General features: G+C 32.4%; 1 protein-coding gene across 1 annotated transcript in view; it reads right to left on the bottom strand.

Moving 5' to 3' along the window:
• The window catches only part of LOC111044048 (AMP deaminase 2), a 78,023-nt gene that overhangs the window by 52,630 nt on the left and 1,067 nt on the right, over nt 1-24,326 (bottom strand). The window contains exon 2 of the mRNA XM_039426342.1: nt 4,098-4,251. Coding sequence (XP_039282276.1) covers nt 4,098-4,251 — 154 coding nt within the window. The remainder of the gene's footprint in view (nt 1-4,097; nt 4,252-24,326) is intronic.

Genomic DNA, 24,326 nt, shown 5'->3' with positions numbered 1-24,326 from the left:
TAACGCCAGCAGCTTCTCAACATTAGTATTGTATTACCGGAATATACTTTTGAAGGACCCGAGTCATTCATAAACACATAAATTCACCCTTATAAGGATTTTCTTGAACATATCTTCTATATTTTGTAAATTTTTGAATATTAAATAATTTGATAATAATTTTACTGTTTGTACTTATTCTAGATAAAACTCTTCAAATCTTGACATCATATCAAACGATTACGATTCAATTACACATCTTGAATGTCAAATCATTAATTGCAATGTAGAATTTTTCTCATTCTTGTTCATTCAAGTATATAATTGAATAAATCTCATTTCATAACAATTGAAAACAAGAGTTTGATAACAAATTACCCATCAGTCTCTATCATTCTAGACAACTCTCCAAATCTAGACAACTCATCCAGTTATATTACTCAATAACAGATCTTGAATGCCTAGACTTCAACACAATATATATTAGAGAATTGATATCCCAATCATTCTCTATTATTTTAGACAACTCTTCAAATCTTGACAACTCATCAAGTTATATATATATTATTCAATTACAGATCTTGGATGTGTGGACATTAACACAATATAGAGAAGGATCGATGTGCAGGGATTGCACATAAATCCTCAACAGGGAATTTGAGGTTTCGACATTTTGAGGGATGCGATACCACACCAAAGAGCACAAATCCATACTGGATTCGCAATCCCAATTAATCTGGCTCACATTGCAGACAACATGCCACCGGCATCCAATGAGTATAGAATGTAGTTCTATACTCACTTACATTCTATACTCACTGCCGGCATCCAGCTATAAATTGGCACCGAAGTTTCAGCTGTTGATGATGAGCATCAGTGATCAGTGTATCGACCAGCAGTCAAACGTCATAAAAATTAAATTCGGATGCAGACAGCGAAGCAGTTATTAATCGACGAACATGAAAAGCGCGGAAAATGGGAAGGAAGGATGTATGACGTAATAGGCTATCGATTGCTACCGGAGAGAGAGAGAGAACGAGAGAGTGGGAGATTTTGAGGGAAAACTGACACCGAGGAACGGTATGGCCAGTTATTAGGAAAACGATGCATCGAGCAATGAGATAGAATAGAGTGGCCGGTGAGAGAATGACGCATCTCTCTATAGTGCTGGTCTGGTAGCCACTTCATCAAGGATGCTGCTCGTTGCAGTATGCAACTATTTACAAAGGTTGCCATCAGCTTATTGCTATTTAATAATGAATAACGAACCTGGTGCAAGGAGAGATAGTAGGACATGGACAACATTACAAAAACCACATTAATTAACAAACCTGTCACCCACAGTCGTTCAACACTGCACCAATTACACAATTGGTATGAAAATTGGAAATTAAATTATGAATGCATAAATTTGATAATTAATTCAAACTTGAATACAAATTCCACAAAATATTTCCCAAACTAGCCCTCTAATGAATCTGATATCCTTCACCTGTGATTTTTCAAAAGTTGTACAAAGTTTTTAAAACTGAGCTAAATTCACCGATTCTAATAGTTTGAGATTCTTTGCATCCTAAAGATTTATTTTCACTTACTCAAAAATTCATTCACAATTTAAAATCAATCATTACTAGTATTTCTGTGAACAGTAGACCTCACGCAGTATTCTCATCCACAAGTACCTGATTGAAACTATAGGCCTTATGGAAATACAGCAATAGACTGGCATCTCCACACATCTGTATACACAGCTAAAATCACTTGTCAGCTGAATTGTGTTGAATAATTCTATAGTCTGATTTTTACTCTAATATTGGCGTATGAAGGAAGCTCCTTTTTCCTTTTATATTATCCTTGAAATGCAAAATTTCCAAAAACCTTGTATATACGTCGACGCGCAATTAAAGAAGGAACATACCTGTCAAATTTCATGAAAATCTATTACCGCGTTTCGCTGTAAATGCGAAACATATAAACATTAAGAGAACCGTAGACTTGAATCTTAGACCCCACTTCGCTCGGTCAATCATCAATTGCTTTAGCAAACGGAGAATTCATCACAAATGACAAAGAATTTCACTCAGATTAGTTCATCTAAACGCACAACTTTTGAATAAGAAAAAATATGGAACTTGTCGCTTCATTTGGAGAAAGATAGCCTATACTGTACTTCATAATTGAGGTCTGCTATCCCGTTTCTATTATTTTGGATACAATTCTTTGCTTTTTTCTTCGGAGTGGAGTTGGAACTAGTTTGGCATAGTATAGATTGCATCATCTCAACCTTTATCAATTAATCAACCTATCAACGAATACTATATTTTTGTCAATTATTGAATCATTAACATTTTGTTCATTTTCCCAATACCACTCACATCAGCTAGCTTAGGTTTATCCATTTTATGCGTCTCTAGAATTATTTGGAATCACACCAGAAATGAGGGGATAGGTATATGAAACCACATAAAAATATAAGAAAGATAAAAAGGTTGAGAGGAGATTTCATAGCAAGCATTGTGAGCATATAATAGAATATGGGCGACAATCGGCATTAAATGCGTTTCAATCACGGTCTGATAATGATGTTTATGTACTGAGCAGAAGATAATATGTCAGCAGCAGCTGGCGTCGATTCAGCTGTTGAACTGCTCGCGTGATAACAGAATGTATAAACCAACAAAAGCAAGACGGTGACCTCTTATCCATCACCATTTCTGCGAGTGCAAACAGTTTATGGGAGAGAGAAAGTGAGAGAAATAGGAACAAGAAGAAAGGAGAAAAGGACAGAAGAGGTTGAAATATGCGACTCAAATTTGTGATCGATAGAAAGGAAAAGCAGAGACAAGTCAGAGCAGCCTGGTGCTCAATCACCCTTCAAAAGTGAGATGGCGCTTCAAATAGTCACGAAATGTTTTAAAGTTGGTGGCGTCATGCTCGTGTATTTACACGAGATATTCTAAACAGCAATGTAATTGAGTAAGAGTATGATAAAGAGCTGATAATGGCATGATAATGCTGCCGAGAATATGCTGTGAGCTGGCATTGATTTTGCTACAATCAATTCAACTGATTATGTGTTAAATAATAAAATCTAAATCATTTTCCCATAATCTCAACAGCCCAAAATTCCAGAACAATCTGTCTACTAGAATGGATTTATATCAACCAATAAAACTGGAATCACATTACTAATAAAGAACATTGTGTAAATTGATCAAGAAAGTTTATCTCTGACATTTTTAGTATAGAGGGTATACTCATTTTATACTCCTAGTAATTTAAAAGCGAATTATTTTCTGTAACTCTATTCTTTTTAATAATTATTATTATAAATGTTGATCTATTAACTTCATTAATAGTGCATGATTCCATTATGATATAAATATTTTTTATTGAGAATTCTAAATTTGTTTAAAATTACTCTTTGTTAGTGACAACATTGAATTCTAGTTACTTGTTAGAATGCAGTATAGATATCTGCCATGAAATTAACTTTGTTGGAAGATAATAGATAATTGATTAATTATTTCATTTTTATTAATAAAATAATTATTTATTTATCAAATGGACTCTAAATAACCGCTTCTGAGTACCTACAAGAATATTTTTCACTAATAAAAATATATACTTGGAGTCTTGGAGAGTACCAACGGATAATTTTCATGAATAGTATTTGATAAGATTACATTGATTTACAGTATATAGATTGATGTCACTTGAGATATTGAATCTCAAGTTTTTTCAACCAAGAATTTCTACATCTACCATAAAGTAGCCTATATAGTATTTCAGACCATGATTGGGAGTTACATCTAAATTTTTAACATTCAAGCACAATGGGATACTATTTGCAAATTCGAGAAGTATAACGTTAATTTTAAAAATTATATTCCTTATTAATTGGCAATACTTATACTTATACCTAGCCATTTTAGAAAAGTGTATGACAATAATTATATTCTAATTACTTTGGAGTGAGGTGAAAATCTATTGTACTCACTTTGAATTGATTTGAATAATTGCCTTTATTGAGGACGGAGTTAGGACTCTAGGTCCTCTCTGTCACACAACCCAACTTACCCTACTTTAGAGTGAGATGACAATAAAATTGTACTTACTTTGGAGTGAGATGTCGTTGAATGGCTAGCTTATTTTCAATCTGTTCAATCGGGAACTGGGGCACCTCGTAGGGAGCCGAAATCTCATTGGACAGTTCTGAGTTGTATTTGCCTACACCCGATAGGGATTTAGCGAAGGGGGGCGTTTCACTGTCTGCAACATAGAAGGAAATTCACTTTTAGTAAAATGAAATTGCACAAAAATCACTATTCAATCGAATTGCATGGAATTTATTTATTTATCAACAGAGACAAAAAACATAATCATAAAATTATTAGAAATGAACAGACTTACAGCCCTTACTATTCCATTCCCGAATTTTGATTGAAAATTTGTTCAAAAAAGGTTATGATTCGTCAGCACTTTTAAACACAAATATTTGGATTTTAACTGTCAAATATCAATAATTGTCAAAACATTATAGAACAAAATAACACATGAGTACAGATTATTGGACCACACATAGCACATCTTTTTCAATGTATCAACCACTAGTAAAAGTTATCCTTACGGTAAGTTTCATGTTTAAGGCTTAGTTTACAACAACAATTTTTTTCTAGTTTTTTCTTTAATAAAATAAGGGGTTATGACTATGTCAAGTAGTCTATTTATCTTTAGAATGTACAACTACAACTAAGTCAATATATTCAATAGTACAATATTGTAATGGATCGGCAAAACGTTGACCAACTACTGAACTGCTGTATTGTACAAAACAGTTTAGAGATTAAAAACACTTACATATTTTTTACTGAAACGAGGGTAACAGTAACTACTGTCAAGAGAGAATATCACACATTATTTGAGTTGAGGCACAAAGGAAAGCACATAGAATATACTATGAGGTTCTAAAGAACAAGAAAATACTATAGGGATCCTTCTTCTGTGTTTGGGGAAATTACTTTGGGTCAGCGTACCCTCAAGCATTGCATGTTAGGAGAGCAAAAATGCTCATAATCCAACTTCCTGCTGGCACAATGTAGAAGAAAGTGATATCCATAAGAAGGTTGAACAGTTCAACGCTTCGGAACAATAATTCCAAGTAGGAGCGCCCTAACAGAATCAAGGGTAGAATTACCAAACTTCAGGCACTATGTAGTAAAAAAAAGGTTACACTCGAAAAATAGTGTTGCTAGTTGTAAGATGTAAATTAATAAAAATGTATTTTCTTTTTTTGGAGCTTCAACTAGGGATTACATTCAACACTTTCAAACTTGGTGCTACTTAACACGCTACAATATTATGTTTGTACCCTAAGATGATACTCCATGATAGTAGTCCTCCTTAGTGTGCACTCTAGTAAAGCACCTAGTCGCACGAATAACTATTTCATTAAAATGTCAAAACTTGATAATTCAGTAACTCGAGCATTTAAAATTATTAGTAGCCTAATAATAAATCTCTCTGATAAGCTATCGAAGAGTTAAGTTAAGCTCCATACGCCTGCTTCACTCGTTGTAAGGGTAACCACTCCTGAGCCACACTCCTCTGAATATAATTCATGAGATTAGAAATCGCTTCCCAGTGGTTCGAAATCCACCTAAGCTAAAGGTCACTTATCTCTCATCACCCGTCTCATTACCCACGCACAAGCCAGGAGTTTATGCGGGCATCATTTTCAGCAAAAAAGTCGAATCTACTTTCATAAATGTCAATCGTAGACCGGCGTGGAAAAGTGGTATGAGGCTTCGCAGCTTCAACCTACTCCCATGTTATCGGATGGGCACGTTAAACTGTCGGTCCCGGCTGAAGTATGACAGTCGTAAGGCCCATTTACGGCTTAAATTATATATTCAGGTGGTGGGACCTTCCCGCAAGGGACTCATCCACCAACAAAAGCCATACGAATTCACTTTTTTCAACCTACTTTGCTGCACCTGTTCATGGGTTCAAATACTGAACTATACAAGGGGCATGGATTTTTTAACATCTCATATTTTTAGACATGAACAAGAGCCACACTTACGTGGGTTTACGTGGGCATATTCCAGCAAAAACTGAATATTGAAATGTTCTTAGACCTGTTAGAATAACTAAATAGATGGTGACAAGAACCGCTTGCTGTCTTCAAAAACCACACACTAAAGCTGCGTTTACACCAAAGTTATTAACAAAATTTTAATAACTTAATCATTATATTAGATTCTATTAGATTGAACGGAACTTGACAAACCATATGACCAAAATATGACTTTACTTTACTTTTCTTTTTACCACCTATATCATTGAGATCAGGGGCACGTCAGGAAAGGTAGGAGGGTGAGGTCAGGGTACCAGCGGAAGATCCGTTGAGCGCTTAGCTCCATGAATTCTTGTATTAAATACAGAGGGTTCTCAGTCTGATACTTTTTGAGATCCTTTTTGAATTGGTTTTGACATTCAGTCTTTTTGAGTCATCCGGTAGGGAGTTGAAAAATTTACACCCTGAAGATTCTGGTTGTTTTTGTGATTTTTGTAGTCTGTTGTAGGGAATTTCAAAAGAATTTTTTCTTCTTGATTGTGCTCGTGACCATCATGTGTATGATAAGTTATGTTTAATCTAATAGAATCTAAAAGGATCAAATTATTAACATTGTGTTAATAACTTTGGTGTAAACGCAGCTTAAGTTGAACTAGACAGCTATACTCAGTAAATCTTGATAACTAACTTCATAGTATTCATTAAAACTCAGCATGACAACGCTAATGATTTAATAAATTATATTCAGGAATGCTGATATTTTTTAGTACCATGTGCCAATTCCACAAGCACTTCAAAACTTTCAAAGAACAAAGAAGTCCTATTCAGATAAAAACAAATAATTGCATTTTTCGAGTAACACTCGTTAGTTTTTTTGGAATGATTGCAATCAAGATAATTCAAAATGTATGATTCTATTAAGTAACAGATATAAGTACAAGATTGTAACTCAAGTTGCTGCAAAAATAGCATCTACTATACCCATGTTATGAATACAAACTGTGATATTGGAAGAACACAAATTAATTAAAAAGAAGTATTCTATATTTCAATTTATTTGAGATTACAATTACCTGCAAAGCTACTAAAAGATTCAGTCCGAAACTGACGACTACTCATTTTGTAGCTGATTGAAGCCCACAATACACAAAAATAATGTAAACGCGGCTTTTCAGAGTCACACTAACCTAAAAAAGCTTCGATGCTTACTGCTTGAAATGTTTCAAGTAAAAAAACTTTGACAGTAATCACATGACAAGTCAGCTGATAAGAAACTGCTATGTTGCGGTTACTGCGTGTAAATTACCAAGGCTGGAGGTGACAAGGAAGTGTTGACAATACGCTAATTAAAACCCATTATTTCATATTATCAGTAGGCTAATATTCAATAACAATTTCTTTGTCACGAAACAGAAGAACTGAAAGAATTTAGTTGAAGTTGTCATTTTTTCTCTTGTTCTCTCTCTGGTCAGCTTCTCTTTTTCGTAGCATTGGAATCACACACTCACAAGTTCTCAAAAAATCTGTGAAAACGAAAAATCCAACAAAAGCCAATTTGAGGTGTATTATTGGGAAAAGTTTTAAATCCATTTCTAATATTTGAGAAATCTGGGAAGAGAAGAGCCATGTTTTGACTTGTCTGTAGCTACCCATACTATGTCACCAGCAAATGCGTTAAGTGTGTGTTCCTCTGGCTCTTCCAGATTTTGTTTCCATTATTTTTAAACTATTTTTATAATATTTAACATTCCTATTATTTATTATTTGAAAATGTTCATCTACCCTCCAAACTTCAACATCGAATGAGTATAACTTCTCTAGGAAAATAGCTTGATAGAAACATTTCACAGGAATATAAGGAATTCAAAAGCTCAATGGAAAAATGCTCTCTGTTGATCAAAATGAAATATATCATATACTGTATAATTTAAATTACGTTGTTTCACACCTTCAGAAAGTTTTAACATCTAATTTTATAAAAAAAATTGTGAAATCGAAGTTACTTTTGGAATAGTATGAATATATTAAAAAACAGTCTGGTAAACCAATGAATTGTAAACCTGGAGTTAACAGATAACAGAAAAAATATACAATCAAAGAGAAGAATTTCTAAAGCAAGAATTCTTTACTATCTGAATTTTCAAGAAAAATTCAATGTATCCAAATAACATTTCCTGTGAAATTTATTCAAGTGTAATTTATTGAAAATATAATCCGATAATTTATTGATTGGATCACTTTATGTTAATTATTATCAACAGTGTTATGATAAATATTATTGAATCGAGACTGCGGTTGAATCATGTTGCCATTGAATGTTATCATAAAACATAAAGAACAGAGATACTAAAATGAATGGAATGTCATTCCAAATCAATAATTGTTCATTTTATATTACGGTTTAATAATAGATAACGCATGACGCAATTAAATATGTGCTATTATTGATCAAATCTAAATTTAAAAATTATTGCGTAAGCATAGATAATGTATTATCAAGTCATAACTACCAACACTATGAAATTGAAATGGTTAATGTTGAATTTTCGAAAAATATAAATTGAGGAAAGTTTACCAATGATTAATAATGATCAAAACAAAACTCAAGGAATTAATAATACAGGATCGTTCAGAGGAGACATATTAGAAGAAGAATATTCAGAGTAGACACTACCGGTACTATCTTCAATATTAATTAATAATTTCAATTTTCTTTAATGAGCTCGAGGAAGTGGTACCAAAAATAAAATATTCTGAAGAAATAAAGAGTAATTTCAACTTCTAAGAAAAGTCATTTTCTTATGATACAAAATAAATGAATTAGACAATTATAACAATACAATCAAACTAGTACACTAACGTTTGAAGTTACCAAAGAAAATTGTGTCTAATTTATTTTGTTTGCAAATAAAAAGTCTAGCTAGATCAGATATGTATTTCATAATAAAGCAGAAAACCATATTGTTATGCAATATAAACACCTTAAGAGTTTTATTAGTGTAGAAACCCGCAAAAGTATTATTTGGGCTATTCTCAATCTATTAAAAGAGAATTTATAATTGAAATAATTTCGAGTTTTATAATAAAGAATATTATTGAAAATCGTATTAAATGCTGCAAAACAAATTACATCTGATTTACTTCAAATTTGATAGTTACCTTATATCTTTTCAATTATAATAACTAATTACATTACTCAACTAACCTTCTAAAAATGAATCGTCACTGTTGTACATTTTCACACAACTATTGTACACTTGTTAACTCGAGAATGAATATTTAACGAATAAAATTAATTCTTAGATTACGTGAAAGAATAAAATTGTGTTTTATCTATGAAACGGTGTTAACACTATCTAAGATAAGGCTAAACTTGTAACTTCCAATTACGTTTCACTTTTGTTCACTTTGTTCTACTTCACTTCTTCAAGAGTCTAGGTACTCTTTTGAATACTTTGTCTCTTTCTATTTCAAATAAACGTGAGTGAAGTTCAGTAGGCTCTCTCTCCTTTGTATTTCTATCAATTTTTCCAACAAAACAGAGAAGGAAATTAACAGAATATGTGGATAATTTCACTCAACTGTAAACTAACAGCTTGAATATCCTTTTCTAAAGACCAAACTACCGCGTAAATCTAGTGTCTTCTTTTGAATAATTGAACAAGCACTACGTATAGTTGAGACTTGAGAGGCACACACTGATCCAAGGTTACTGAGCCAAACATCGAGTAGCAGATAACTATAAAGAGACCAATTGAAGCCAACGTAAATATTATTGCACAAAACAACGATTCATGTGCAGATTTAGATTGGCTGTAATAATATTTGATCACTCAAACACGTAAAAATATACGAATGAACAATAATCGACTGGCGCCTTAGCAGTGGAGATAGTAACGTGGTGATGCGAGGGGACCCAAAACTTGGAAAACGCTACAGTCATTGATATTTGATAGGTGTTTCGCCACATAGCGATAATTTTTATAAGGTTTAAATTTACCTATTAATAGACTACAGTACAGTTATAAAAAGGATAATAACTCAATACTAAACTCGATTCTTTAATTTGTTGACCAGTTCGTAAAAGTGAAAAGTGTGAGCACACACGAAAACATGTTTCTATAAAAGAATAATTTTTATTAAAATAAAGTGGATTTTTTTATAACATTCCAAGGTTCTTAAATCAAAGTGAAAAAATCTGGTGTGGCGCACTCACACAACTTTCCTTGCCGTTATGAAAATTGATCACCTGACGCTAGTGTTCCCGCGCATCTCAAGTCTACTATTGAAAGATCTGAGCCAGCTGGTGACAGGACAATAACGCTGCAGACACACGAGGTCTGTTATCTCTTCATAGTGAATGATTTAATAGAATCAACAGTTGCCAACAGTTTGCAATTGAATAATCACATTTTCTCGAATTTTGAGCTTATTTTGAATTTTAGGTGAAAATGCTACTGAGCATTAATTGTAGAGATGTTCATACTCAATCTTTTCCATCTGAATTTTTTTTCTTTAAATTGTATCTGAAGCCTGATAATTGGGAATCTAAAATCAAACTTTGCATAGATGAGGCAGAGCTCCTGAAATTTTTACAGATATGGGACTTGTGGCAGTTGATAGAGCTTTCCAATCACTATTTTAGGTATAAATTTGATAAAAATCGTTCGAGCCGTTTTCGAGAAAATCGCGGAAACCCTGTTTTTGACAACATTTTCGCCATTTTAGCCGCCATCTTGAATCTCATTTGATCGGAATTTTTCGTGTCGGATCCTCATAGTGTTAGAACCTTAAGTTCCAAATTTCAAGTCATTCCATTGATTGGGAGATGAGATATCGTGTGCACAGACGCACATACACTCATTCACACACATACAGACCAATACCCAAAAGCCACTTTTTTGGAGTCAGGGGACTTTGAAACGTATATAAATTTAGAAATTGGGGTACCTTAATTTTTTTCGGAATGCAATACTTTCCTTACCTATGGTAATAGGGCAAGGAAAGTAAAATAAGTATGATTGCATAACAAAATAATATTTGAAAAAATATTCAGGGCTAAAATAGATAATAATATGACACACTAAATTAATTAATGATAAATTATGTGTATTGTAAAATAATTTTTTTTCGGAATGCAATACTTTCCTTACCTATGGTAATAGGGCAAGGAAAGTAAAATGAGTATGATTGCATAACAAAATAATATTTAAAAAAATTATTCAGGGCTAAAATAGATAATATGACACACTAAATTAATTAATTTATAATTACGTATTGTACAATAAAAATACCAGTCAATAGTGCAATTCACTACTACCAGAGTAGATTCCAACTAAAGTAATCATTTGCATAATATTCAAATCTCAAGTCAAGTTACTTGTGACATATAACATGAATTGTTGTAATAAAAATGTTTACAGATGCACAATTTCACCAGTTTCAAGGAGGTTGGGAGCCAAGATAATTTAGAGAAGAGTTTATTGGCATGTTATCACAAAAGAACTGAGTGCAACTAAAAATAGAAAAGATTCGCAACATTATTAGTGCTGCAGTTAAAAATATCCATGTCAATTTGGAAAGCACAACAGTGTTGCAAATGATTAAACGGAATGTTGAGAATGTGAGCAAAACAGCTCAGACTATTAATCAAGTCCAAACAAATTAGGAGACACTTTTCAATGATTAATGACTTGACTAGTGATGTGTGGTAAGGGGAAAAATAAAAAATATTTTCAATTAGTACAAAGGTGGGATGGAATACACACATACATTGTTACAGCGATTTATTTCCTCATACCATAGATTCTATATTGGAAAAGTAAAACACTTAGAAATTTTGAATCTAGTTTACGAAAAATTGTATTTTTTCAAGAGCTAACTATTCCGGGGATGTGAAGTGATAGGATCTGTAAATTAGGAACTGGACTTGAAAGTCTTCAACAATAGATTTATTCAATATTAAGGAGTAGAATGAACGATTGAATTTTAAAAAACAATTCACCTATTTTACATTTTGACTTCACGTATAGAGACTTTGCATCAAACTCATATCAATCTAGCTGCTTTTAATTTTTTGTTTGAATTTTGAAAAACAATTCACCTATTAATCAAGTCCAAACAAATTAATTGGGAGACACTTTTAAATGATTAATGACCTAACTAGTGATGTGTGCTAAGGGGAAAAAGAAAAAATATTTAAAACCATTACAAAGGTAGGATGGAATACACCCATACAGTGTTACAGCAATGTATTTCCTCATGTCATAAGGTGCGTACAGACTTAGACGCACCTTTAGATTTAATATCAATCCCATTTAAATCTAGCTGCTTTAAATTTTGTGTTTGAATTTTGAAAAACAATCCACCTATTTTACATTTTGACTTCACCTATAGAGACTTTGCATCAAACTCTCATAACATTCTAGCTCCTTTACATATGGATTTTGAAAAACAATTCACCTATTTTACATTTTGACTTCACCTATAGAGACTTTGCATCAAACTCATATCAATCCAGCTCCTTGTATTTTTTCTCCATCCACACGACACAAGCTCAAAATGCGACAACAAGTTCAACAATAAATTTCAACACGTTTTCCTCATGAATAAAAGAGACCTCGGCGGATTGATACTGATGCGGCCAACCAACTCAAATGTCAGAAATGGTTTTTTGAAGAGCTCTCAGAGAGAAGAGACAGATCCACGGCGCTTGTATATCGACGAGAGAACTGAAAATAGATTGCTTTCAATGCAACTCCAAGTCGATCAACTTGTTTTAACAGTCACCATCATTCCATGATGACGCAGTTCAACCTTATTTTTCTCGGAAGCAATTCGATGGTCTCCAAGGAAACCAATATCACCGAATAAGTTGGACAGGGGAAGAAGAGAAAAAATCACAAGCAACTGAATTTTCGCAACGAATGGAACAATCCGACAATTCTATTTCTGATATGAAATACTTTTGCCAGCTTCCTACACGGTTCCCCATTCCTACTGATAATATTGATCTTATCAGCAAGCCCACAACTTGTTTTTATCGATGATGGGTAGATTGTTAAAAGGTCGATCATTCATAAAACATACTCAACACCTTTTTACCCAATTATTAACTGCTGATAAATTGTATGATATTGACCCGGTATCTAGAACCCTTATTAGATCTAATGGACAATCAAATATTTAACCAAGATAGATCGATTAGATATAGAATAGAATGGAATAGGATAGAATGACTGCCTTTATTTTTTACCTAGGAGGGCGGAGTTAGTTAATCTAGTATAGATTAGATAGGTAGATATATAAATAGATTACATAGATTTAACCATAGAGAAAAGATAGCATCAGATATCTTTCTATCTTTTCTCTATGATTCAAAATAGATTTAATCGTCCATTAGATGTAATAAGTGCCCTGAAAACCGAGCCATAAGCAAAGAAAAAATTGAACAAAGTTATCAGGATTTTGTACCATATTGAAATAAAAACACATTGCTGTCTTCAATTTTGGATTCAATCACAAACAGCAATTATTACTTTTATAAATTGAGAATAGCAGTCTATTTTTCAAGACTTTGTGTTCAATAGCTACTTACTGACGAAATCTTATGGCTCCAATTGATCTAGGTTTGAATTGAATTAGCAACCTGAGAATGGCAACCACGCCGAAAGATGTCGTTTTCAACGTACGCAACTTATAAACACAAAGTTCGAAAAATAGACTGCTAGTCTCCAATCTATCACATTTCAAAAGAACAAAGTGGTATTTTCTACTTGAATATATCAACTATTTTTATTAACACAGAACTTATGCTGCAATGCTCATCTTATCCTCTTTCTTTTGAAAACGTTTCCTATTTAAAATTTTCTTATCTGCTATCTGTTTTCCCCACTTTTATTTATTCTTTTTCCCACGTATTGAATACTGTTAGGCTTAAACAGGTTTTTTTCCTCATAAATCCATATTCACTATACATGAAATCAACAAATTCATCTTTGATTACAATTCTTACTGTATTAATTTTCTTCAGTAGCATTTCATTTGTTTTAATTTATTTTTTGCTTTTTCTTTCAGCAGTGAAGTGATTGAATTTATTGAAAAACACTCATTTTCTAAGACTTTCATTCTTCAATATTGAGCTCTTATATTTATTACATTTGATTGTCATTTCTTGCTTCTATTTTTTTTAATTATCTCTGCATATTTTGTATTGTATTTTCTGCTAACAACGTGGTTAAGTGGTAGAGTGGACATTACTGTCTTAACTTCGCCACGTCAACTAATAAACAAGTCATTCTTTTATATTATATTCTATGCTCATGGCACTAAAAACAGATTATAGAATGCATTACATTTAATTCTAAACTCTCTGACTATAAACGACAACCGATAATGATAATACTACCCTTTGGAAGTTTTGTATTAATTATAAAATACAACAGATTGTGTTTTCATGTCATAACAAAGAATCGTAAGTTGTGATCTAGAGCCACAATCAATAAAGAGTCAACATTTTTCTGTGCTTTCAGGTAACCTTGTCCATATTATAACAATGAATTTCGTCGTTTAAATATTCAAATTGGATGGAAGTGTTGCATTTCTAAAAGCAATTACTCGACTTATGCAACTTAACTCTGAGAAGTTGCTGGGCCGTGAGATGTGTTGTTGGTAGTAACTATCATAAATAAGGCAAGTGCGTGTATCCGGTGTTGAGTGTGTTGAGTGAGGAGAATATTATTATATTATTCTGAGCATTGATTCTGTCGGTTGAGGCGCTTCTGAGTGGGCTGATAGTGCGACAATTCTAGTGGGCACAAGGCCAACTATCACATCAGTGCTTCAATAATAATTGATAGGAAAAGTTCCACTTCCTAGTCACGGTTATTACAGAAAGAAACATCGCTGGATTTAATATTATAAACGAAAACTGTGTTAGATAGATTTGTGTGTCTAGTATTGATGGGTTGAAATACAAAATTATGATTACAAAACCATCACTAGATTTAATAAAATAAAATGAAACCACATCAGGCAATACCGGAGATAACTCATCCACATTACAACAATTTATTCTATAAGAGGAATGCTTTATAAAGAGCGCGCAGTAGCAGTCGGATATATTGAATTCATGTCTCATAAGATCAATGTAAAACAGTTGAATCATGAATTCTCGTTGGAACACATTACGTCTACAGTTTAAGTAGGACATTCTTGAAAAAATGTCATTGGATGACGTATTTAATGTGGTAGGGCAATCTAAAATTTCAAATATTCCTTCCAAATAACTTTGAAAAACTGTTTAAACTTGAATTTAGTTTATCTTTGAATAATTAACAAAATAAACAACAATTTGTCTCTTTTCCATTCAGGGCTGCTTGTAATATAAATAGAAGTACAAATCTCAGAACTTTTTTTTGAATTATTTTATCACAACAAGTTTCGGACATTCAAATGAACTTTGAATGTCCGGAACATGTTGTGATAGAATAATTCAAAAAAGGGTACTGAGATTTGTATTTCTATTTATGAACAGCAATTTCCCTGAAGAATTAGATTCTCTTTCCAATAACATATAGAATGTGAATTTCTGTCAATAAATAAGGGCATAGTGGCAGTATTTAAATAGATGTTGAGTCTCCGTTCTCGCACTTTATTTTTCACTCATTTGATATTCTTTCAAACAATTACAATGATTTTATGGGACATAATTCAATATGGCCGACTTCTACCGCCCACTCGTGAATAAAGCTACCATTTTAACAATACAAATCAACTAATAATAAGTTGTTTTTATCTGCATTGTATCCTTTGTCTATGAATAAATGAATGAATAATTGCTAGTAGGAAGTGTATGTGAGTGACATAATGAGATGGGGACAATGAAGACTCATGTTTAAAGTCAAATTAAAATGATAAACTTCAACTTAATCCTTGTAAAACGAGTAGTGTATTTTACAGGAATGTGAACGACAAAAATGAATTTGACCCAGTTTGAGGGTGGAGACAGCATCACAGCATACTGCATGCAGTGGCTGGCAACTGGCAACCTTCCCATTGCTGGGAAACTGGAAAAGCCCATTACTTGCCGATGAAAGCAGCTGTAAAAAATTGCCACACTTCGCTACATGCTCAACATTCCATGTTACCTGCACCAAGTAATCGTTGAACCGTTCACTGACAAGTGGAACACAGCGAGCCATCCAAAAGACTAGATATAGAGACTGGAGCATAAATTGCATGGAACAATAATTATGAAGATTGTACGTCGATGAGCAGTAATCAATATAAATATTTTTGCTTCTCATTCAGCTTGAACCACAGACCAACTACTGTAATACAAAGTTATATCATGTAATAGTAGGCTACATGCTAATACAGAAATGATATTAAGTGTACTTCTTATCCTCTTGTTAATTGAATAAATGAATGTAAATATATGTTTATGCTAGTACAGTCAGTATGACAGTACAGAGAGTAACTGTGTACTAGCGAAGATGATAATACTGTATGTGTACTTCTCATCCTCTTATATATTGAATACATGAATATATCGTAATATGTTTTAACAAGCACAGACAAGAGAGCAACTGTGTATTAGTGAAGATGATAATAAGTTTACTCCTTATCCTTTTTGCTAATACAGGTTACTCTCTTGTCTGTGCTTGAATATACACTGCTCTCGATTTAACTTATGGAAGAATTCAAATCCATTAGAACTGCAAGTAGCATTCTCTCGTATATTCTGGGGTTCACAAGCCTTTTCACCAATTTTCTGAACTATAAGTGGACATAAAGACTAAAAAGATAAAAACTGCCGTCTACTCTACCAGATTACCTAAGTGATCTGTGATTTGCGAGACTAATCTAGTTGATTTGGAGAAATTTGTAAACCTTTCTTCAAGTCTGAGAAATTATTTAGCCTTATTACTATGATAGTGTATGTAAAAATTACTGTAATCTGTAAAATCGAAGCCTATTTTCTAGATAAATTTATTGTAAGAGTATGTAGCTTATTTAATGGTTCTGAGAACACATATCTGTTTAAATGATGTATCTGATGATATATGCTGTATGATGATTAGAGATCACACCAAACACCATACGTATTCATTGTATTCTGTAATTTCGAGGTTGAGTGGTAGAAAGGACTAAAAAGTTTTAACTGAGAGTTTTCATTTCATTTCACACTTTTTGGCTAGAAAAAGAGTATTCCCAAAGCTCAAGAAATAATCAGTCGACAAGTGGATCATAATATTTATATCTGAATTGGAAAAATATTGAATCAAACATTTATTTACCGTATTCATTTTATTGACAATTACAAATCATTATTATAATATATAATATGATTGGGAGAAGACAACAGGCATAGCCCAAAACTGTCTTCTCCCAAATGTTTACAAATAAAGCTGCGTTTACACCAAAGTTAGTAACAAAATGTTAATAACTTAATCCTTATAGATTCTATTAGATTGAACATAACTTATCATACACATGATGAACATATGTGTTTGTCAAGTTAAGTTCAATCTAATAGAATCTACAAGGATTGAGTTATTAACATTTTGTTATTAACTTTGGTGTAAACGCAGCTTTTAAGTTTCAAAAAAGAATGAGGTTAAGATTTCACTTTTCATTCCAAAAAGTCCACTTCAAAACTAATGACTGAGTTAAACATTTTAAATTTTGATATTTAAAAATTAATTAAAAACAAAAATACTTCACTCAAATTTCTACAAATTGGAAATTATTGAGTAATTTTGCAAAATTTTGAGTCAGAAAAGAAACAACACTATTAATCAACTGGAGTACTCTTGTACACGAACATCTCAACAGGATAATTTGGAATCCTATTCCATCAAATCAATATAATACAGCATATCCTACCTTGCTTTGTTTCAATGTTTAATAAAAAATCATTTTCTTTTAAAGAACTCATTACAATGTCTATTATTAAGCACAAATAATTTTAAATTTCTAAAATTTAACGTGAAAAAGTATTAGAATTTAAACACATATAAGCCTTGTACACACCGCTGCTATTCCCATGACGGCAACGGGAGCGAGAGAATTTTTAACCCGTGGTTAAATGGGTGAAATCGTCACTGTTATGCAAATTGCATTGGTGTGAACAACGCTTTATTTGAATTCCAATTGATAAGAAAATGCGATGTTTCAATGAAATTTCTATTCCTGCTCTATAGGTCTACTCTTCAAATTTGTTGCTATATTGCCCTATTTGCTATATTGTCCCATTTGCTATATTGCCCCATTTGCTATATGCCCTATTGCTATAGGTCTGCAATTTAGCTCTGCTCTGTAAATTGTTCATGTTCAATACAATTTTATATTAAAACACAACAAAAAGTAATGTATTTACATAATCTGCCAACTAAAAATAACTCCTACAGAAGACAAAGATCAATAAAATTGTCAATGAACTATGCGGAAACTGATTCCTTGCTGCGACAATGAAACTTGGTCTGTTACACTGATATTCAAGGTCTAGCACATACTCTAGACTCTAGAGCTAGACTTGACAAAGTTGTTTCAAATATTCTGTTAGAAACGGATCTCCAATACTGTTCATGGTGTTACCAACAGACAGAACATAGGTCAAATGCTCATAATATACAATTTATTGTTTGTACAATATGAAGTTGGTAAAAGTAAGATTTTTCCAATATTTATCATAGAAATTTCTATATAAAGTCTGTTTTCAAATCACAACTAAATGTTTCAAATCAGTACCTAATATACTGATTATATAGACAAATAAAATTATAAATTTATTTATACACAAATTATATGCAGAAAATTTGAGAAGGAAGTCTAACCAAAAACTGTTCCTCTACCGAATTTTGATAGGTCCAAAAAGTAGGGTATGTTCCTTCACTTCATCAATTCGTATATTGATCCTTAAAATCTGCACTACATGCCTTGATCCTTTACACAGCAGAATGCCATAGAGAGAGCAATGGCTCATCTTCGAAATCATATAATCAGAGAGTTCACCAGACACAGTAAAAGCTTCTTCCAAGAATGTTTAAAACATTTCAAAGACTTAAGTAATAACGATCGACTATGAAACTAATTGAAACTGTCTTCTGTAAATGCATTCAAGCAAATCTGTAATGAAAACAAATGTTCATTTATTAAAATAGTAAATAGATGAGTATTCATTTCCTCCAAGACCAGATAAACTGATAATGCAGTTTAATTTTATTTTTTTAAAGTGAAAGCCATCCAAGCCAGAGTTCAATGTCAAAGATAAAAATGTTTTAAATACAGGAGTAAGCTACATACTGCTAAGATAATGGTAGGTTTCAACTTCATATGAACAGAGCATATCATATTGAGTTGTATATGGAATCCAATCTATTAAAGAAGCATTTATTACATAATAAATTAAATTTGAAATATCTTGAACAACTTGAAGAAAAATGACAATGCAGAAGATGAACCAATCCATAATAATAATATCGAGTGACCAGGTCTGGTGTCAGAGTTTTAATCAATTCATAATAAGCTACTATATAAGAGAATATTCTATAGAAAGTATAAACATCATCGTTACATTGAATTTTACAATATAAATTATGAATACAGGACTTGAATAAACTAAGTTATGTTAGCTGTAGAGAATATTATTAGATGAGTTCAAAATATGAGTCACTGTTCCCTCTACATGCAAGCTGCAATATCATAGACAAGACTCAATAGCTATCAGGGTTCCATGTTTTTTTATCCGGTCACGAAGGCCCTGAGTATAGAAATAGCCATTCTCCTCTTGAATTTCAATCCTTGACTATTGTTTTCCTATTATTAGTAAGTACCAGAAGGAACTAGGCTACAACTTTTCCTAGTACAGTATGTGAAAGATGCTTTTCGAAAGTTTGGTTCATTCAAATCAGCAATAGGTATCGACTGAAGGAAACTGATACCGTTGCTACTTAAAATGGATAATTTCCAATTAAATCTCATAATAGTGAAATATCGGGGACAGAGCTTCGCTCTGAAGTAAACAAGGATAAACAATTTATCACGAAAGAAGAAATTATAATAACATTCATATAGAAATGTTCTATCTAATCACAGTAAATTGAGATTAATTCCCAGAGGAATGCAAAAATTTCCCTCACAAAGGCCCAGTTGTACAAAAGCCGGTTAAATTTTAATCCTGATCTTCACGTTAACCAAATCAGAGAAGACCATTTCAAAAAGATGGATCTACTGGAATTAATCAGGATTGAAAATAACCCGGCTTTTTTGTAACCGGCACCAAGTACCTCATTGAATGATTACAAAAGTTCAACAGCTGAGTCATAATTTTGACACATTCCCACACACATGAACTCGCTCATTCAATCCCATCACCAACAGACGACGAAATAATTATTATCAGCTGTTTTCCCAAGGATGAATAATAATTATCCTTTTAATGTCCTTCAGCGAGTTTTTCCAGGGATTAGACCTAGTGCAATCGAATCTTTATATTATAAACCTACTATGTTCTGAATTTCGTGAGAATCGTTAGAGCCGTTTTCGAGATCCGGTGAAATACAAACATAAATAAACATCAGTTGCTCGTTTAATAGTATAGGATAGGATAGGCTATAGGTATGAAATAATACTCTTCAGGCTTGAGTAAGTATGAAGACGCAGTTTGACATCTGTGATAAATACTGTGATGATGATAAAGAATATGTTTTATACTGCGTTCCAAGAGCATTTCTGTTACATGCAAGGTTACCACCTGATGGTAAGGGACAGGAAGTGAAAAGTATGTCGTATTTCCAAGTAGTGTAGAAAAATATTGACCAGCGAGTTTGGAATCCAACACAACACTATCAAATTATTTTAGATTAGCGCTTTTTTATAGCAGTTTTAAAATATCTACAGGATAGATCTACACACAAAGACTTAACCTTCAGCTGATTTTATGGATATCTGCCAAGATCACGTCACTTGGATATAATTATTTGATTTAGATAAGTTTTGAAGTCTCTTTCGGTTACTAACCTATAGAGTCGTCCCTGGGCCGCGGATAATATATAGGACTTGGCTCATCCACGCTGTCGGCTTTCATCAAGTAAAAACCCCGCGAACACATGATGCGTTCTTATCAAAAACTATTGCCACTAGATGATATTCCCTCCTTGGAGCACAAGAAACTCAAAAACACGTTAAAACACCGCTTACTTTCACCATGAACTACCTCGAACTGAGTTGATTTCGGGCGTAGCTAGTTTCCCCACACCGCTTAAACAAAAACGAGCCAAGCAATGACACAACAAGGAAGGGAAAGAAATAAAGAAAAGAGACGAAAATCGTAACAACAACTATGGGGAAAGAAGAGAGAACGTCAAAAAAGATAGAGTAAATTTGTTGGCGGGCCAACTGACGTTTTCCGTATCACCCCCTGATGCCAAAGCCCTCTTCCCACCCCACCCCTCACTGACTCACTAAATTTCCTTCTGATTTTATTTTTAGACTTGTCAGTTACCGTTGTTGTCTTCTATCTAAACAGACAATTCATTCTTATTCCTCCTTTGCCCTATCAACAGCAAAGGCCAATGCACCCCTCACGGTGGCTAATACTGTTCTGAACCTCTCATGCTCTAGTTGCTAGTTCCTTTCCTTGCACACAGACCAATAAATCATCAACTAACAGCGGCTGAGAAAACGTATTACCGTACTCTACGTCTATATTAACAAAAGTTTAAGCAGTTATCAACATAATTAACAAGAAGCTATAGCTGGATGGATTCAAGCACTCTCACTCCTCAACAATTAATAGATCGACTCAAAATAAATTTGGAGCTGAAATTATAAGTTCAATCTTTGGGCAAAACTCACTGGAATGAAAACTTAAACCATAGTCTTGTGTCTTCATCATCTTCACTTGAAGGAATAGGTTTATTAATTAGCCTGTTCTGGTACCCATCTCATTCTCGGCCTTCCTACATCTCTTATTCCAGTAGGTATAGTTCTGAACTTCAAGTGGCATACTATTCAAATGACTGCTAATGTTGCGACTATTTTGTATAATTATTTCATGTAGAGGATCAAACGATAAAACCTGTCTCATATTATATCAGAATTTCTGATTCTATCAATTCTAGTGCTGCCAAATACACTTCTTGGAATTGGAAATCTCATTGCTGCAGGAATTTCTGCATTTCTGTCTTGTTTCTTGTTTGAATATTAATCCATTCTATGATTCATAGAGAGGAAAAAGAAACTGGTATGAGTAAAATTATAAGAAAGTTGTTTTATAAAAATGCTCATGTTACAATTTCAATTGAGAATATCTCAATTTTAATGGCATTCAATAGCAAGTCGCAAAATCTATTAATTTATATAAAAATTCCAATAATTATGTAAGTGAAGTAATAATGACAGGCTTTCTAAACAAATGAATGTACTGATTCAAGTTGAGTAAGAATATTTATTGCATTGTTACAGTAAATGAACAAACCATCTTCTTTACAGGTATTTAGTAAAGTCACGTTTACACCAGAGTTGTCAACTGAGATTTCAATAAACTTAGGCAATTTTTTGCCATTTCTTATAAAGCTCAGCAACATTCAATTTGTTTTCTACAACTCTAATTGACAACGTTTTTGAAGAAAACTATTTGTCAACAATATTTTGTTGACATCTCTGGTGTAAATATGGCTAATAAACTAATAACATGGCAAGTAAAGAAAGCATTAACAATCATTTTTAATTTTCTTAAAAACTATCTACAGCAGATAATCGAGTTACTTTGTACGCATGTCATAACTCAATGACACACACACTTTGAAAGGGAAATTACCATAACAATTACCTTACAAAGATTTACGCAAACGGCTAATTAAAACTGGAAACTATCAGTACAATGTATCCGATGTACCCGAGAACTGACACTTCATAAAAAGAGAGGTCTTTTGTTAATTTTATTTGCTCAGAATGGGGATGGATTGTATTATATATATAAAAAATTTAAATGGTACAGTATCAAGTAGTTAACGGTTTACATTCATCAAATATACTTCGATGTACGTTTATATCATTTAGCTGAAACTTAATTTGTATTGAATGACTAAATGTTTTTCTTCTAAAAGTGCTAAAAGAAAATCTGAAATTTTGGATGCATTCCAACTGAGTCATCCGTCCTTGAACTCATTTTTAGAAAGATACAAAAGACAAAGAACATGGAACAATGGTCAATATTGATCATTGTACATTGTACTATATAAGTTACATTAATGAATGAAGCTGTCAATATGCAACTTAGTGTATTTTATAGTTTATAGAATTTTAATGTGCATAAATAGTTTATTTAATTAAAGTTTATAGACATTTTAAAAATAATGATATTTTTTATTAAATCGACATCAGATAAAAAAATGAGAACACTAAATTAGAGGAGCACATAATTATTTTGTACATTTTTGCTATGTTACGTAATTTAACTTCTTTGCAACAAGAGTTTTTTAATGATGTCTTTTGTGTACCGTATGTGAAAAAAATATTTTTTAGAAAAAAATAAATTTAAGCTCCAAAAGATATTCAAGAGTATTTTGTTACTGTAAATAATAAATATTTATTCACCTCAATTACCTTCTGATATACCTATGTAATTATTAATACAAAATAGTGAATATATATCGACCTTCATTCAAAACAGAAAAAAACAAATCAATGTAAAGCTGATGCGGATTAATTCATTACATAATTCACTACTGTGGACCTACTCCTTCAATTGAACTGGTGGTGACATATTTTTACATTTGAATAATGTTGTACATTCACATTTGGATTATTCACTGAGAATCTGACTTAAAATAAAAAAATGTCATGGACAAAATATAAGGATTGGGGATACTATTTAAAATGTATAACTGATAACAAAGGATTGGAGCCTCAAACTATATTATTTATTAGCTACTCAAGTAGATTAAATTTACATACACTACCTACATTACCATGTACACATCTGACATTAATAGATTTACACAAACATTAAGTTAGCAGTGTATGGTAAAAGAATTTTTAAAAAAGTAAAAGTTTTGTAATAGAACACTTCTCAAATTGTTGGAAATGTCCTTATAAAAGCTGTTGAATTGAATTGAATTGAAAATTTCTTTATTCATCAAAATGCACAAAATACATCTGAACAGTGTCAAGTTACAAAAATAATTATTAATATCGTCACATAATCATCCTTTACACATACAGAAGTCAAAAATTCTGATAAAAACAAGATTCTAAAATC

The sequence above is a fragment of the Nilaparvata lugens genome, chromosome 4 (assembly GCF_014356525.2).
Source record: "Nilaparvata lugens isolate BPH chromosome 4, ASM1435652v1, whole genome shotgun sequence".
Classification (NCBI taxonomy): Eukaryota; Metazoa; Arthropoda; class Insecta; order Hemiptera; family Delphacidae; genus Nilaparvata; species Nilaparvata lugens.
The sequence above is the reverse complement of the archived record's forward strand: the minus strand, read 5'-3'. Positions and strand labels throughout refer to the sequence as shown.